Raw genomic sequence first — 19,065 nt, 5'->3', positions numbered from 1 at the left:
TCCTTGATCAAAAACCATATAAGCCTGCAATTACCTCCAAAACTTTTCCTCATAAACAGGTAGGTGGTCAGAAGGGACAACCCCTTTCAAAAGGACAGCAACAAGGACATCTATTTCACAAGGTCCAGAAACTGTCTTACAAAGGAAAAAGGAAAAGCAATGCCCAGAATGCCCATCAAGGGAAAAGGTAGAGGAAGAGGGTGATATCAATAGGAATTGTTTGGTCGGGGGTCGGCTTCAAAGACACTACAGGGAATGGAAGTCTTCTCCTTGGGGACACAGCATTGTTCTCAACAGGCTGGGGTGGAAATGGTCCCATTCCCCACCCCCCTTCCTTTAAAGGGTTCTTTCAAGAACCAAACCCCTCAATGAAAGATTACGTGCATGAGGCCCTGTTAAAAGGTGCCATAGAGAAACACGTATATTCACCACCAATAATGTCTCTTCACTGTTCCCAAAAAGGATTCTTCCAAATGAAGAGTGATCCTCGACCTATCAACATTGAACAAGTACATTGTTTGCCAAAAGTTTAGGATGACTCCTGTTGCCCAAGTACGTTCAGTCATTCCAAAAGGGGCTTGGACAGTTTCTATAGATCTGAAAGACGCATACTGTCATGTCCCTATTGCTGCTCCCTTTTGCCCCTTCCTAGGGTTCCGGATAGGGAAAGAGACGTACAGGTTCAGAGTCATGCCTTTTGGGCTAAACATTGCCCCAAGAATTTTTACAAAATTAGCAACAGTAGTTGTCTGGGAACTCAGGAAAGAAAGAATACATCTACTAACTTACCTAGATGACTGGTTAATCTGGGGGTCCACAAGAAAAGAGTGCTTGAAAAACCTAAGACCAGTGGTCAACAGACTCCAGTCAAAAGGTTTTATAATAAATTGGAAAAAATCCCACCTCGCGGCCAGCAGATGCTGTCAGTGGCTGGGACAGTTAGGATACTCTTCAGGGCCTGTTGTCTCTCCCCATCAAAACTCAGAACAGAATAAGGAAAATCTCAAAAGGTTCTTAGCACAGCCCAGAGTTTTCAGACTGCAATTAGAATGCATGATGGGTCTGCTGCAATTTGCATCAATAATAGATCCAATAGTTAGAATGCAATTGAAAAATGTGAACAAATTTTGGCTATGGCACGCAAGAAAAAAGATGTGAGACCGATCTCACCGAAAGGATCAGAAAGTTGAGGAGATACTTTGGCCTTGGACCTGGAAGGCATCTTTGGCAAAACAGGTCACCCTGACTCCTCCATCTGTAAGAGTGACAATACACACAGATGCCTCGTTGACAGGTTGGGGAGGACGTTGGGAGGATCGTCAGGTGGCAGGGAGGTGGTCAGCTACTCTGAGGAAGTGTCATATCTATTTCCTGGAACTGTTGGGTCTTTTTGTCTCAAAAAATTCAAACCTTTAGAAGAGAGACATATTCTGTTGGTTCTAGATAACACGACTGCAATGTCCTGCATCAAGAGATCAGGATCACGTTCACCTCCTCTCAACATGGTAATGCTAGCCATCCTTTGGATGGCACAAATAAAGAAGTGGCACCTGTCTGCAATTCACCTCACAGAGTCTCTCAGTGTAATAGCAGACTCTCTATCAAGGAAAACGACAGTCTCAACAGAGTGGATGTTGGACAACCACTCTTTTCAAACAATAGCCAACATGCTTCCACAACCAGAAGTGGACCTGTACGCCACATACAAGAATCACAAACTCCCAGTTTATGTGTCTCCAAACTTGGACAATCAAGCAATAGCAAGAGATGCCTTCCTACAGGACTGGAACAAGTGGAGGACAATATATCTTTTTCCTCCATTGTCCCAGATTTTGAAGGTTTTGAGCAAACTCCTAACCTTCAAGGGAACAGCTTACTTAATAGCCCCAAATTGGCCGACCAGGCATTGGTTCCTATCACTTCAACAACGGTTGGAAAGATTAATTCCACTATCGTCTGTTGTTCTGTCCCAGAAAGTAGGAGGGGAAAGTCGTTTACGCATCCTCCTTTCTGAGCTGAGACCTTTACATGTGGATTTTTTAAATAATGTCTACTGAAAATTACTCGCCCAACATTGCTAAGTACGTAGTTTAAAAATTACGGACTTCATCTATCCGGCAATACCAGTCCGTATGGAAGATATGATTAGATTATATCTATACTGAGAGCCAAGTTGAAATTTCTATAGAAACACTTAAATTTTTTGATATACCTCTTTGAAGACAAATGTGTTGCAGTTACAACAATCATGGCATACAAGGCAGCATTAACAGAGCCATTACTTTATGGATTTGGGATTGACTCCAGTATAGAAGTTGTTACTTCCCTTCTGTGGTCTTTTGCACTACAAAGACCCGCTCCCAAAAGACTTCCAATTACTTGGTCCCTGAACAAAGTACTTAGACTTTTATGTACCCCTCAATTCAGCAGACCCAATACAACTACAACGTACATGCTACAAAAGGTGATCTTCCTGATTGCATTAGTGTCAGGAGGCCATATTAGTGAACTGGGCTCTAAGACGGGGATGATATATCACACAAACTGCTAATAATCAATTGTTATTGTCCCCTGGCCCATCATTCATGGTCAAGAATGAGAATCCTTTAAGAAGGAAATCTATTCTTATAAGAAAACTCCATTTAGTAGACAAAACATTATGCCCAGTTCAAGCACTTAAGGTTTACCTAGAGGGCTAAGAATAATTTTAGTGTCCCTCATTAAAAAGGTAAACCCACACTCCTTTCCTAGGTCACATGATATTTGGAAAGTAAGTACGTCGTTGACCTTCAAAAATTTCTCTTTCAAAGAAGTCTCCGAAAGCACAGGGTGGGCATCAGAGACAGTGTTCTTAAAACTTTACTGCCATGAGCTTGAACGAATTCGTCTACACTGCATATCATTAGGAAGTATGTTTAGTCCTGACCCCATAGGATCTACAATAGGAAACCAGGGGTCTTCCTAACAGGTGAGTATGCTGACTGTTGCTGGGGAAGATGTGACAAGACTGCAACCACATCCATGATGCTTAGGTAAGTCACTACAGAACTTCACCCTAAAAATGCAAGTTCTTTTTTAGTTTCTCATTTCTTGTTACCAAAACCCCAAAAGCTTTTTTAGAATAAGGAATGGGGCTTGGAACTTGTGGCTTGACCTCGGACCAGAAATGTTTTTGTTTTGAGAGCTTAAGCCTTTTGTCACCTGTCAATATCTTTTGTAAAGCTCCTTGAGGACGAAACAAGCGACTTCACTATCAAAAAGCAGGTTTTGACGTAAGAAAATCCTATTTTTGGTAGTCGCTGTTGAGTCCTGAAAACCCTCCCTCTTCCTTGACGAACAAGCTTGGGATTTGGGCAAGGGATCATCCTACATTGACCAGCAGAGAGTAATGGAGCTGGTCTTTTGCCTGCCCTGGTCGTAAACAAGATAGCAGACGCACATGCATAATAGTCACTTCTTTCAGTTTTTGGCGTAGGAAAAATGGGTTCAGCTTCGCTGAAGATAAGGGAAAATGCCCTCTTAGCTTTGAGTCCATTATACTCTATCACGTGCCATAGTGTTTTCATTACGACACAATACCCAGACCAGGCTAGAAAAATATTTCTTTGATACTAGTCTAGTCACTGTGGAGCACTGGCACACCAGGGGTAACTCCTTGAGGACTCAATAGCAACTACCAAAAACAGGTTTTTCCTATGTCAAAACCTGTTTTTGAACTGTGGCCAACATTAATTTTGAAATAAATGCACCACCACATTGTATAGATATTAAATATCATTACTGTTGCACAGTCACACATTATGTACAACTTAAATGCATCCATATACATTTACTTTTATCATTTATCCTGCATCAATGCTTATGTTTACTTTATCATTTATCCTGCATCAGTGCTTAAACCATTATACGCATTGTAAGACCACTAGCTTGATTATGCATCCTGGCAACATAGCAATTATATATGACAACAACACGATTGTTCCCGCCAAGTGCGATGCATAAGCAGTTGCAGTTGAGTGGCCGCTGAAAAGCAACAAGCATGAGACTTCCTTCCGCTTTCCTGTTAGTGCCTGTCTGTCATTAATATATGGGAGTATAAAGAATAACGAACCTCTGACTTTAATTCACCACCCTTCGTTCCATTGCCTACATGGATAACGGAGAATGGTATATCGTCCTTCCGGATATATCGGTGTGAAATGGAAATATCAATTTGAGGGCTTTCGCCTCTGGATGTTTGAGTGAGGGAGAAAGCGCATCACCCACACATGAATACATATTTATGCTTACAGTACACTGGAATTTTACTTTACAGTACTGTACTATATACTGTCCTGCAGGTTATATTAACCTGTTAAGCGTCCTTTATGAGAGACGTCGCCACTCCTGTATCGTCACATTTTCATGCTTACAGAGTGGTCATTTGGTCTATGCTAATTTTTATGCTTTTTTATGTGTTCTTTTTTAAATTTATATTGATTTTTGTATAAAGATATTAGGATAAAAAAATAATGTAGAATACAAAAAGATGAAAGAATTTATTTTGCATTTTTATATCCTAAAGATTATAAGCATGAAACATAAAAGGGAAAAAATTCTTCTTTCGAATGCCATTCCCTGAAAGATAGAGCCAGTAGATTAATGAACTGTTTCATTTCATTTTCATTTGTCATACCATTTTAGTGCACTTGATATTGTAAGCAAACTTTCTATATATTCATCTAGAAACTGGATGGAAAATCTGTTCATAACTGCTACAACTTGCTCCATGACTTTGTCATTAAAAAAAATTCTAAAAAGTATTCTTTTTGTGCTGATTATGGAAAAGGTGTTGTTATTTCCTTTTATAGTAGTCATCATCATTCTCTGCAATGAGTAGTGATAATATCTCTTCAGGCAAAAGATATTTCTTTCACTTTAGATCGCTCACTATGGTGGGAAAAATGGGATCAAACAAAAAGAAATCAGTTGTTTACCAATGAACGCCAGAAGCGTAGCGGAAGCTAGAGATCGTTGTCTTCTTGTCAGACTGTCTTTCCCCTACAAAAAAAAGTTGCCTTTTACCTCTAATTCACCTCAAAGTGTTACTAACTGACGTTCCTACAATATTTAAAAGAGGGAAGAGCATTTTGCCTCTGAATTCAGTAGCACACCATCCTTTAAAGAGGTGGGATGTGTTACTCTGTTGAAGATGTGATATGGGATGCGGCCAACCGAGATATGCCATTGGTGACGCTTAACAGGTTAATCATAAGGCTTTTAGCTCACTTTACGGTTACTGTTTGTTCATATAAATATACTGTATAGAAAAAAAAAAAGGAACGACTTCAGTACCATGAGAAAAAACAATAACTCGATTAGTTGTCGCACTTCTGTCAGACATTTATTTAATTTGTATTAAAGATTTATTTAATTTTTATTAAACATTTTATAGGTATTTTGCTGTGTTTACATTAATATTAATAATTTAAAATTAGTAAATGATTGTTGTAAGTGCTTTAGGGGTGCATATACTTAAGAGTAACAGTTTTAGGAGGGAAATCTAAGATGACTTTGGTGTTTTAGGATGGTGGTTTGGGGTCTATTTTTGTTTGAAATATTAAATTGTTTTAGTACGATAATTCACGGTATATTTTGGTTTGAACAATTAAATTAGGCAGTGAACTGTTAAAATAAGCAGTTATAAGCATTGTACAGTAGTTTAAGGGGTACAGGGTATAAATATACCTGTACTTTATGGCAAAAAGATACATTCATGTATATATACAGTGGTATATCGGAGTTTCTTTTATAGCGGGGTAAGCTCGACGCTTTAATCCTCTATCTCAGTGAGCTACTGTATGTGGCAGGTTTACATGCTGCAAGTACATACATATAAGCGTAATGAAAATAAAAACTACTGTGTTTATGGTTTGTGCACATTTTTTTGTTGATCTTTCTAGTGTGTGCTGTTTTTAGAATGAATTGTATTTATCATTAATCAACCCGCAGCTAAATTAAAACAGACATTTTCATTCATTCACTTTCTCTAGTAATGATTCTGTAGATTACTAATATGTCAGATAAGAAACAAACAATATTGGAAATGTATTATTTATTTTACAAAGATTTTGTACAGTGAATATGTGCGTATATGTTCGGTAGTATCAGCAACTTCTGTAGCTAGCTACAGTTGAGTACAATAATAATATTTGAAAAAACAAGTGCACTGCACATGATGTCAATTAAAGTATAACTAAATGCAAAATTGCATAAGGTATAATGATAACTAAAACTATTTGTATGTGAAAGAGCATTGTTTGTCTGTGAATGTGTGTTCAAAAATGTAATACAAGCTGTTTCAATACCATTTGAATTCGTTTCAGTGTACTGTACTGTATTTTATTCATAACGTCAGTTTGCAGCACAAAGTCCATTTGAGATGAGTAGTCTTATTGTCTGTGTATGTGTTTTGTGTGTGTGCTTGCATCTCTCTCTCTCTCTCTCTCTCTCTCTCTCTCTCTCTCTCTCTCTCTCTCTCTCTCTCTCTCTCTCTCTCTCTCTCTCTCTCTCTCTCTCTAAGAATGTTTATTACAAGTTCTGTACAACAATATAATTTCAAGAAAGAAACAAAACTTCTTAAAAAAAAAGTGTTTTTACACATATGACTTACCTGATAGTCATAATAGCTGTCGTCTCTGACGTCTTGGCAGAAATTCAAAAATTAAGCGGCAGCGTCGATAGTTAGGTCACGTGATACCCCTTCCCCTGGCCCCTACAGGGAGTGAGTGGAACTACCCACCAATACAGTCAGATGTTTTCTGCCGATTTAACCGTAACACGGTTGAATTTTTGCTCCGGTAGGAATTCGTTTTCTGAGGAAGTCATCGGTTTGCTTTGGAATCTTGGTGATGTACTCAGTTGAGCAGTTGTTTTTGATAGTTGTTAATTATAAATAGTTTTTGATAATTTAGCTTTTTTTGGATATTCAGTCTAGGATGTCGGACACGGGTTCGAGTCAGGCTAGGTATTGCAGCAAAGGCTGTAAAACTAGACTAGTAACAGCTAGACTGGACCCGCATTCTGTATGTGTTAATTGTAGAGGGCAAGTCTGTACTTCATCACTAACATGTGTAGAATGTAATAGTATGACTGAGAAGCAGTGGAAGGATTTAGCTAGCTATCTCAGGAAATTAGACAAGGATAAGAAGCGCAAAGCCGCTATTAGGGCTTCGTCTGTCATTTCTAGAAGTAGTAATGCAGAATTATCTTTGTCTGTTTCTAACATATGTCCGACTAATGAACCCGTTCCTAACCCAGACCCTATTATCCCGGAACCCGAAACTGTTGCCAGTCTTAAGGTAGAGTTTGAGAATCGTTTCTCTACTGTGATGTCGGCAATTGAAAAGTTGGGTGCTGCTGTGGAAGTAATTGCCAGTGATAAAGTGAAAAGTGTTTGTGCAGTGGAGGAGGTGGCTGTTCGGCCCCGTCGCTCTCCTAGACCGAGACCTCTGTCATACTCCCCTGTATCTGGGAGGAGACAAGTCGAAAGTCCAAGGGAGGCGCGGGGGTCTTGCTCCCGAGCAGTCGCCCCCTCAGACAGTCCTGTAGAACGCTCCCAGGATGTCATGGAATGCCATTGGAAAGGTGTTCAGAGGAAGTATCTCTCTTCGAGTGAGTCTAGCGAAGAGAGGTCTCGTAAGAGAGATTGGCGCCTTTAAAGAAGAAGTAGACCGCTGAAAGGTCTAGAGGTGTGTCTCCTGGGAGGTTCAAGAAGAGGGTGTTGCAAGAGGTCGATCCAGAGCCCGGGTTAGTTATTGGGACTCTCCGGAGAGTTTCTCTTCCCAGTTTATAAAAGTAAAGTGAAAAGATCAGTGGAAAAAGGTAGAAAGATTGAAAGAAACTTTCTAGTGGAGGAGAAACAGGTTTCTAGTTTTCAAAGCGCCTCGTTCTTTAGATCCAGAACGTCAGAATATTCAAGACCGTCAGGCGAAGCATTCGGGGTTCCAGATCAGCGTTAAGTCTTTTTCGATGGCGCCAGACCGCCATACGCCGCATCCAGTGGCTCCTGACATCCAGGCATCGTTTTCTGTGGCTCCAGACCGCCAGGAGCTGTTTCTTCGCCTGATAAGCGTTTTGCGCCGCTTTCTGGAGCAGCAAACCGCCAGGCGCCTCTTCAGGTGGCGCCAGATCGCCATGCGCCGCATCGGGAGGCGCTAGATCGCCATGCGCGCATCGGGCGTCGCCAGTGGCGCCAGACCGCCATGAGCGCGTTCAATGGAGCCCAACCGTCCTGCACTCCTGCCTGAGGCGCCAGCCCATCATGCGCTTTCGAGAAAGACCGGGATCTAATAGCGCATTATTGCGTGCTGCTGTACATGTTCATGCCTTGCAGCCACCTGCGGGGTCTTCCTCGAATCAGGACTTGTTAACTGAGAAAGTTGAGAGACAACAGAAGGTGTTATCTTCTTTAGAAAAGAAGATGGAGAGTATTCTTAAATATTTTAATCATTCAAGAGATAATGTAGGAGAGAATCAGGATCAAGTGTAAGTTTTAGAAGTTGAGCCTGCAGTGAGGTCTGTGGCGGTTTCTCCAGTTTCTTCTAAGGAAGATTTGCCAATAAGAGAAGAAGAGGAGGAGGAGGCAGTAGAAAAGGAGAGTCCTTCTTCTGCTTATAAGCAACTTTTGAGATTTTTTGTGCAGAATTTTGCAGATTTCTTCTCTCCAGCAGTACCAGTTTCGCCGGAATCCCAGTATGCTAAGGACACGAGTAGTCGTCCGTCTCTAATAACCAAGTTGGTTTTATCAATCTCCTCAAGAAAGACTTTGAAGGGGATTGAAGAGTGGTTGGAGGAGAAGAGGCAACTTGGAAAGATGCAGTTTTGTATCCCTCCTTCTAAGCTTCTTTCAGGAAGGAGGAACTGGTACAATACTGGTGAGTGTTTTTCCTTGGGAGTGTCAGCTTCCTCACAAGGAGATTTTTCTGGCATTGTTGACTCGGCGAGGAGGTCTGCTCTTAATGCTGCCAAGGTATTTTTAGCCTCTTGAACTGGACAGGCTCTTTAATGGTGTATTCAAGAGCTTTGAGGTTATTAGTTTCCTGGATTGGGCTTTTGGTGCGTTGGGTAGAAAACTGAATGAACTGGATTTAGATCAAGGCCAATTTGAAGACCTTTCTGGAGTAATGTCATGCATTGACAAAGCTGTAAGGGATGGGGCAGCAGAACTCTCCACTTCCCTTCTGTTTATATTGTTAAAAAAGAGGGAGTTGTGTTGCTCTTTTTTGGCTAAAGGAGTGTCTAAGGCACAGAGGTCTGCATTGTTATTTGCGCCTCTGAACAAAAGTTTTCTATTCCCGCAGAATTTAATTTCCGAAGTGGCGGCTTCTCTTCAACAGAAGACTACGCAGGATCTTCTAGCTCAGTCGACCAGGAGGCCTAGACAAGCGGGGTCTGTTACTCCTAGACAACAAGTGTCTTCGTCTTCATTTAAAGATCGGTCCTTTCGGGGCAGAGCGGCTACCAGACCGTATCCCAGAGCAAGAGGGAGAGGACGTTTTGTTCCGAAAGCAATCAAGAAGTCTGAGACTGACAAGAAATGAGGTTTTCAACCTCCACACACATGTGGGAGCGAGGCTCCACAGTTTTGTAAAGATTTGAGAGAGCAAGGAGATAAGGATAGTTTTTTATCTGGACGACTGGCTGTTAAAAAGCAGAGAGAGAGAGAAGTGTGGAGGATTTAGAGAGAACTCTGTCTCTGGCGAAAGAGCTGGGGATTATTGTAAACTTTCAGAAGTCGCAGCTAACACCATCGCAGTCCATTACTTATTTGGGAGTAACAATGAACTCGGCGACTTTTCGGGCTTCTCCGTCAGAGAAGAGAATAGAGACGGCATTGATGAGAATTCAGGAGTTTTGGTTGAAAGAGAAATGTTCGGCAAACGAGTGGATGAGCCTCCTCGGAACGCTGGCTTCGTTGGAGAAGTTTGTGAAGTTGGGAAGGCTTCACATGAGGCCTCTTCAGTTTTACCTAAAAGGAAGTTGGGATGGAAACTCTTCCCAGACTCGTTTGTGTTTCCAATTTCAAAAGAGATCAAGGAGGATCTGAGTTGGTGAAATTCAGTAGAGAGACTGAAAGAAGGTCTGTCTCTACACAAGAAGAGCCCAGTCCTGATGATGTTCTCCGACGCATCAGACCTAGGTTGGGGATCAACATTGGGACAGAAAAAGGCTTCAGGTCAGTGGACAAGCATTCAGAAGAGTTGGCATATAAATCAGGAAGAATTGGAAGCAATATTTTCAGGGCTTCGAGCGTTCGAGTCAATAGTAAGGGACAAGACAGTGTTTGTTCATTCGGACAATACGACTGCACTGTCTTATATAAGAAAGCAAGGAGGAACGCATTCTTTCTCCCTTTACGAGAAAGCAAAGGATCTGTGGTTATGGACAGAAGAAAGGAAGGTAGACATATTGACTCGCTTCATTCAAGGGAAGCTGAATGTCAGGGCGGATGGATTGAGCAGGAGGAACCAAGTACTTCCTACGGAGTAGACGCTGAACGCCCAAATTTGTCAGAGGCTTTGGACGATTTGGGGAGAACCATGGATAGATCTGTTTGCGACGGCCGAAAATCACCGTCTTCCCGTATTCTGCTCTCCAGTGCCGGACGAAAGAGCCTGGGGAATAGACGCAATGTTAATGAGCTGGTCTCATCTGGAAGTTTACGCATTTCCCCCATTCAAGATTTTAGGGCAAGTGTTGGCAAAGTTCAGGGAACAAGTAAATTGCAGAATGACACTAATAGCACCCTTCTGGCCGGTGAGGGATTGGTTTCCGGACCTTTTAGATCTACTGATGGATTTTCCAAGAATACTGCCAGAGAGGATAGATCTACTCAAACAGCCAAATTCGAAGGTGATCCACAAGAATCTGTCCGTTCTACATCTGACAGGATTCAGACTGTCGAGCTTAATCCTTAGGCAGAAAGGATTTTCGCGAAAGGTTGCTGAGGCAATTGCAAGACCAAGGAGAGTCTCTTCAGAAAAATTGTATCAGTCCAAGTGGTCTATTTTTAGAGATTGGTGCAAGCAGAATGGAATCTCTTCTACAAAAACCTCTGTTTTGGAGATAGCAGAATTTTTGTTATTCCTGAATAGGATTAGAAAGTTCTCGTCCTCGACCATTAAAGGCTACAGAGCCATGTTATCTTCTGTCTTTAGACATAGGGGTGTAGGCATTTCTTCTAATAAGGACTTAACAGATTTAATTAAGTCGTTTGATACTACTAAGCAAAATGTTCAGAAAGTAGTTTCCTGGAATCTCGACGTAGTTCTTCATTGGCTTATGTCAAGTAGATTCGAACCTATGAAAGATATTTCATTAAGAGATTTAACAATGAAGACAATTTTTTAGTTGCACTTGATGCATCTGCGAAAAGGATTAGTGAGATTCATGCTCTGGATAAAAGAGTCGGCTTTTCCAGACGGAAAGCGGTTTGCTCCTCTATGGTTGGTTTTTTGGCTAAGAATGAGCGCCCTGCAAGACCGTGGCCGCGTTCTTTCGAATTAAAAGGCCTATCAGAGTTACTCGGTTCTGAAGAATTAGAAAGAACTTTATGTCCAGTGAGGGCTTTAAAGTTTTATCTCGAGAGGACGAAAGACATTAGAGGTCCAACGTTAAAAATTTGTGGTGTTCGTAAAGGATCCGGCGACCCATGTCTAAGAATGCATTAGCTTTCTTTCTCAGAAAAATTATTATGGACTCACACTCTGAATTGGATCCCGATCGTTGTAAAGTGCTTAAAGTGAGAGCCCATGAGGTTAGAGCGGTGGCTACGTCTTTGGCATACCGGAAAAATTTGTCATTAGACAATATTTTGCAGGCTACCTTTGAGGTGTAACTCAGTGTTCGCCATGCATTACTTAAGAGAAATTGAAACAGTTTTTGAAAATTGCTCAACGTTGGGCCCGTTTATGGTGACTGGCACGGTTTTGGGGGAAGGGGTATAGGAAGTCTTTCCTTCCTAATGAAACCTATTAATTTTTCGCCTTGAGATGGGTTTGTTGGTTTTGGGAAGTCTGGGGGCACTACGTGTGTCTGGAAGTGCCCTACAGTTATATTTAGGGTGAATTGGGTTTATATATTTAGTGGTGATACCCTTTATAGTGAAGGTTGTTGATGATGCTAAAGCCCAGAGCAGGGGCACGTTTAGTATCTATTATGCATGATAGTCCACGGTTCGCCCTCGACTACATGTAAGCTCTCATGCACTCGGCAAATCAGGTCTATATACCTTGTCGGTGCGACTGAGGATAGCAATGAAAAAAGGCAGTACCAATGACTTCAGCTACCTCAGAAGGTAAGGAACTACCGGGATTCTTTTTGAATCTTGACATATTGTTTAGTGTGTTACCTGCCATAAACCCACCGCCTATAATGTGCCAATCAGCTATTATGACTATCAGGTAAGTCATATGTGTAAAAATGTCATTTTATAATAATAAATTTTACACATACTTACCTGATAGTCATACAAAACCCACCCTCCTCCCCAATCATGGGCAAGGGTAGCATAAACATCTGAGTGTATTGGTGGGTAGTTCCACTCACTCCCTGTAGGGGGCCAGGGGAAGGGGGTATCACGTGACCTAACTCATCGACGCTGCCGCTGAATTTTTGAATTTCTGTCAAGACGCCAGAGACGACAGCTATTATGACTATCAGGTAAGTATGTGTAAAATTTTATTTTATTATAAAAATGACATATTGCATGTTATTGAAATCTTGATGTGAGATGTGTGTGTATACATTTAGCATAACACTCAAAGCAGTACAAAGAGAAACACAACTGGTTATGAAATATAGTGATTTAACAACAGTATAAGATGTTAAGAAAACTTAATTTCATTTAATGTTATAGTTATATTATGGAGCACATTATAAAAGGACTCTCATTAGAAAAGACTAAGCACAAACTAGAACAGTAGACTAAGCTATACCAAACATTTGTGTTTCTGGTATGTCTGCTGATTGTTTCTGAGCTTCATCTTCAACAAGGTACAGTGCCTGCTATATGTACTTTACTATCTCTCATACAAATATTTTGAAATTTTTTGCAAAAAATAACTAAGATGTTAGAACAGAAACAAACCATTTGGAAAAAATGTGGGCATAGTGCTGGAAGTATTTAACAAAGTCTTTATGATGCATGTGTGTATACATGTGGTATTTGCAACCATTTCATTTAATACAGTAATAAAATGCTTAACAAAGCATAAATTTAATGTGCATAATTATAGTTAAGAAATATTAGATGGAAAACACGTTCAAGTACAGTTTTATAATAAAAATGTAATATATAACAAACATAATTAAGCTTCATCTGCCCAGTTGATGTATTGGTGGTAATGCTTCACTACTAAGCAGTTATTCTCTTCTCTCTCTCTCTCTCTCTCTCTCTCTCTCTCTCTCTCTCTCTCTCTCTCTCTCTCTCTCTCTCTCTGAAAACACAGTGATTCCATTTAGGCTGTAAGGATGAAATAGAGTGACATACTGGCTGGGTGTTGTCTGGTTTATTGGTGGTTCCTTACTGAATGAATGTACAGAATCTTCGAAGTTGTTATTGGTTGGTGCGAGCTGCAAAGTAGTTTCTACGGACATCTGTATTTGTCGGCAGACAAACAGATGGCGATTGTGAGAGACATAATAAATGTACAGTGGTAAAACATATATCAATGGAAAGGCCAGGAAATTCCACATATGGCCAATTGCATGAGATTCAAGACAGATTAATGAATACAATGCAGTAGCATAATATATGTGAAATGGCGAGACGTTTGACGTCTTCACAAACAGAAACATACATACAGTTTGATACAGAAGATTCGGTGGAACGCTATGAGCACATGATTAGAATGCTTGCATGGCAATGCAAGTAGTGGTGATTATACATAATCTAGACAACAATGATTAGGGAGAAACAGACAAAAATATTGTATGGCAGAAGTTGCGTTCCTTGAGAGAGAGAGAGAAAACGGGATGCTCTTGTTTTTGTCTTGTTCCCTCTGATGGATGACGCACACATGTGCGTTCGAAAGAGGCTAGGCTAGGATAGTTGACTATACATATACATATTCACTTGTACAGGGATTTTTAAAAAGTACAACATAAGTTTTGTATTTAATTGTATGATTGATTAAACAGTGGTAAAATTACGATATTTAATATACAATATAGTGATAGAAAGAAAAAAAGATATGTAATGTGAAGGTGAATGGTTAACTACCTAGCTTGGAGTATGTCATGGGTGACCATTTTTTCCCATATATATTTAATTTTTCAATGTTTTTTATAAATTATAATAGTTCTTAAATGTTATTCACAGATAAAAACCACTTGATAAAACGTAATACAGTAAACCCCCCCATATTCGCGTTCTCACAAATCATGGAATCACGTATTCACGGATTTCTCTGTGGAACATATCTACCTATTATTGTGGAAAATTTGCCCATTCGCAGTATTTTTCACTGAGAAATATTCACTAAATACTGTATTTTCATCTCATTTTCATGACTAAATGCACTTTTTGTGATAAAACTATTAAATACTCAGGTAATGCTTGAGTTACGATAATTCACCTTGTGATAGTTCGATTCTGCAATGGGTTAGCAATTAATACCGATATGACAATATTATATAAAATATTTTAAAATTTTGTGCGGGCGCGGACAGCAGCATAATCAGGCAGTGAGAGAGACCAAATTATAATAGACAATTTTTCCTCCATCTTTTTATCCCATCTTCTAGTTAAAAAGTAAAAGAGAATGATAAAAGTATTGTTAGTAACGTTATGCTCTTGCGTAAATGCGTACAGCCATAAACAGCCGACCAAGAAACTGTTGTTTTGCTAATAACCGAATTGGATAACAACAACCGTTTACCTGTATTTCAACCATCGTACGGTAATAAACAATTACCGTAGGTTATGGCACAAATGATGTTAAGTAGAATAGGACTGATATATTTTTACATTATAACCTTATTCAGTATGGATAAAAGATCCTCAAGGATATATAATGCTAAATTTAAGCTGCAAGTTGTAGTTGAAGCTGAGATAACAATGTTCAAGCTGCTAATGACTATACTGTAAATTATCGTGCATCGGCAACATGGATGAAACTTGATCGTAATTAAAATGGGAGAGAGTATTTTCATCAAAACTACTGGGCATGAAAGAACACATTACAGTGAACCCCGTATTCGTGAGGGATGCGTACCACACCCCCTCCCCCGCGAATGGCTAAAATCCGCGAATACTGAAAAACACTTAGAACTGCCCATTTTGATAGTTTAAACACAAGAAAACCCTGTAAAAATGCTTATACCTGAGTATTTTAATAATTTTATCACAAAAAGTGCATTTATTCATAAAAATTATATGAAAATACAGTAATTAGTGAATATTTCTCGGTGAAAAATACCGCGAATGGGCGAATTTTCCACGAATAATGGCTAGATATGTTCCACAGAGAAACCTGCGAATGCGTGAGTCCGCGAATCATGAGAACGCAAATACGGGGGTTTAATGTACTACTATTTTTACGCCGATAAATGATAAATACGTAAAGCTTGTATTATGATGAAATCAAGTGAAAATAGCGAACGGAATCTATAATTTTTTTAAACAAAACAAACACCCCCAAACGGCCATCTTCAATCGTTGTCTATTATTAACGAAAATAATAGATAAATTAATTTCACAACAAGATGTATTTTAGTTATATTTCGACTTAAAAACACTTCGTATAACGAAAAATAACCTTGCCCCTTATAAATAAAGTATCTAGACTCTAGAGACTCAATTACACTAACTAGAAGCAAGAAAAACGCTCTGAACCGAGTTAAATGCGCAAAATAAACGCTGCATAAACATTTCCAGACAAACATTTATTGCTATGATTGCAATTTATAATACAAAAGCAATATAAGAATATATACAATATTACTGGATACAGCAAATTAAGGCATAACATTTTAAAAGATCCATGGAAAAGATGCATATTTGTTATGTTGACGTTTGTATGATACGATATGTGAATATAGAGTACAGTATAATGTAGGCTATGCTCCCGTGTATGTATACAATATACCGTAGTGTAGGCTAAGCTAATTCTTGTTTGTTATTCAATATCTCTTTGTATTGAATTATCATAAGTCACTTTGCATGAACCTCCAGAATTAGCTGATGATCATAATTACTATACCATGTATGTAAAGAATATATTTTATAGTGTAGGCAAGGCTGCCATATATGTATACAGTACATGGTACCGAATACCCTAGTTTTGGCTAGGCTATGTTCGAGATATGTTTTGGTATTTCTTACATTTTTCAAACAAACGATAGTCTTTTTTGGAACCTAACCCCATTGTAAGTAGGATAATACCTGTATAAGCATTTTTATTTTGTTTTGTGTGTGTTTCAACTATCAGAATAGACAGTTCTAAGTGTTTTTAGAAGGGTTCTAAGTATTTGCTGGTTTTAGCTATTCGCGGGGGTGTGTGGTACGCATCCCCATGAATACGGGCGTTTACTGTAACTGGTCTGTGTTAATGAAAAAAAAAATTATAGCCTATGGTAATTAAGACTTTATTCTAGTTTAACTAATATTTTTAAGGGCTACTTGTTAGTTTGGCATTTTTCTTTCCTGCACCAAGTGAGTCCCGCTGATTTTGTGTTATTGAACTTGTACTGTATTTGCAGGTCTCGGGTAATGAAAATTTTGATAGACATTGAAACACTCAAATATATCAAAGCCAAAGGATCTAAAGCCCTTACTTTATTAAAGAAAATCTCACACACCAAATGGGGTGCAGGACGAGACACAATGTTAATGTTATACAATGCAACAGTACTATCAATTATAAATTATAGCTGTCCAATTTATTCAACTGCCTCAGAAACAACTTTAAAATCTCTAGATGCTTTACATCACGAGGAGTACGTATATGTACAGGAGCCTTCCGCTCATCTCCAACTGTCTCTATCTAGCAGAGGCAGGCCAGCTGCCTCTAAAATATTACAGAGATCTAATTACTTTAAGAAGAGGCTTATCCCTTCAAGCAGGCACATCTCCTGCATCAAATAAATTTCTCAATCAAAATACAAATAATAACCCAAATCAAAACTCATTTACTAAAAAAACTAATCATCTATTGAATTTACATAACATGATACCCAAATTTACCCAAGAAATAAATCTGGTCACACCATGGACACTAAAAAGGGCAAAACTATGCACATCATATCTTTCAAAGAAATATATGTCCAACACAGAAATGTACCATCAACATGCCATGGAACACATAAGACGGAAGGGTAATCCCTTCATAATCTACACAGATGGATCCAAAAATGAAGGTGGAGTGGGCTCATCAGCCTATTCAAGTGATAAAACTATCCAAATGGGTCTTCCTCTAATATCATCAGTATTTACAGCAGAATTAACAGCCATACAATTGGCTCTCAAGATTATAACAAAAAAAGGAATTCCTTCAGCACTCATATTGAGCGACTCAAGAAGTGCAATTGAAGCAATAGGATCATTTAAATCAAATAATCACCTTGTCCAAAATATACAACGGGAAATACATCAGTTAATTACAAACGGCCTTCAAATTCAAATTTGTTGGATCCCAGCCCATGTAGGCATTGAGGGTAATGAGAAAGCAGATAAAGCTGCAAAATTGGCTTGTACAATCCCCCCAACTACTATGAAAGCCCCCATATCAGACTGGCTAGCATCAGTTAAACCCTTAATTTATAGGGATTGGCAAAATGATTGGACAAATATACCCCCACAAAACAAACTAAAACAAATTAAGAACGAAGTTAAAAAGTGGCATTCTTCTACCCAAAAGCAAAGAATCAATGAGGTTATTTTAACAAGACTGAATAGACACTCCAGACTCCCACATGGTCATCTGATGTCAACTCCGCACACAAACCCAATAACTTGTGAAAGATGTAACATCCCAGTAACAATCAAACACATCTTGATTGACTGTCCCAGATGGCATCATGAAAGAAAGACTTATTTACAAAATAAATCAATAAAGGATATTCTAGCAGAAGGTAATAACTTTTCAATTAATAATATCATTCTCTTCTTAAACAAAATTAAATTGATAAGTAAAATATAATCTCTTTTTTTTTTTTTTTTTTTTTTTTTTTTTTTTTTTTTTTTTTTTAGTTTAGTTTTAATTTTTATGTACTCTTTCCCCCATTCTTTTCCCAGCCCGAGAAGAACCCTAAAAGAGTTCAGAGGTCTGGTTAAACAAATCATTTATAACTAACTAATTGTTTGTGATGAACATTTTTCTACCTTAAGAGTAGACTTGTCTTTGTTTAAAATATGCAAGTTAACATAAAGTTTAAATATTGTGCATGAGCTGAGCGTTATGATATATTAAGGAAATTTACTAAATTAAACATTGTTTGTAAACATGTTTTGTAATTCTCATTTTTCCTTTATTTTTTGCTTATGTTTATCCATTTTTTATTAATAATTTATCATTCATACATGTTTAGAAGTTATTATGTTAGTGTTTGAATGAGGTAGCATCTTAGATACTAATGCATATACTGATTATTTCAGGTTAGTATTGATGGTAGAAAAATTATGGTAAACAGCAATTTTGACCTAGCCTCTCCATTGATTGAAGCTCAGATAGATGGAAATGAAGAAACTGTCCAATTAATCAAATTGGGATCAGCTGGAGAGATCAGAATACGGTAAGCATGCCATAGTCATATCTTTTTACTGTATTGTATGAAAATCTAATGAAATTTTTTAGTATTTTCTTCTAATTTCACAGCTTTAAAATATAAGTACAGTAGATGTTTCTTTAAGAAGAAAGGAGTTCATGAAATCTTCTAAATGACTTAACTTGCCTAGAACCAGTGTTAAATAAGTGTCTTGTTAAAAGATTCATTGATTAGTCAAGAAATACAGATCATGTTTGTCCTTTAATGATATAAACCTCAAACATAATTACAGGAACTCACAGTTTTAGTAAATTATGG

The 19,065-nt window shown here is 38.6% G+C and overlaps 1 protein-coding gene across 1 annotated transcript in view; it reads left to right on the top strand.

The window, feature by feature from the left end:
* Window positions 1–19,065, top strand: part of LOC136843480 (propionyl-CoA carboxylase alpha chain, mitochondrial-like) — a 194,564-nt gene that overhangs the window by 142,265 nt on the left and 33,234 nt on the right. The window contains exon 11 of the mRNA XM_067112019.1: window positions 18,638–18,774. Within this exon, the coding sequence (XP_066968120.1) occupies window positions 18,638–18,774 (137 nt within the window). The remainder of the gene's footprint in view (window positions 1–18,637; window positions 18,775–19,065) is intronic.

This window comes from Macrobrachium rosenbergii, chromosome 2 (genome assembly GCF_040412425.1).
Source record: "Macrobrachium rosenbergii isolate ZJJX-2024 chromosome 2, ASM4041242v1, whole genome shotgun sequence".
Lineage (NCBI taxonomy): Eukaryota > Metazoa > Arthropoda > Malacostraca > Decapoda > Palaemonidae > Macrobrachium > Macrobrachium rosenbergii.
Note: the sequence above shows the minus strand (reverse complement) of the source record. Positions and strands in the feature narration are given on the sequence as shown.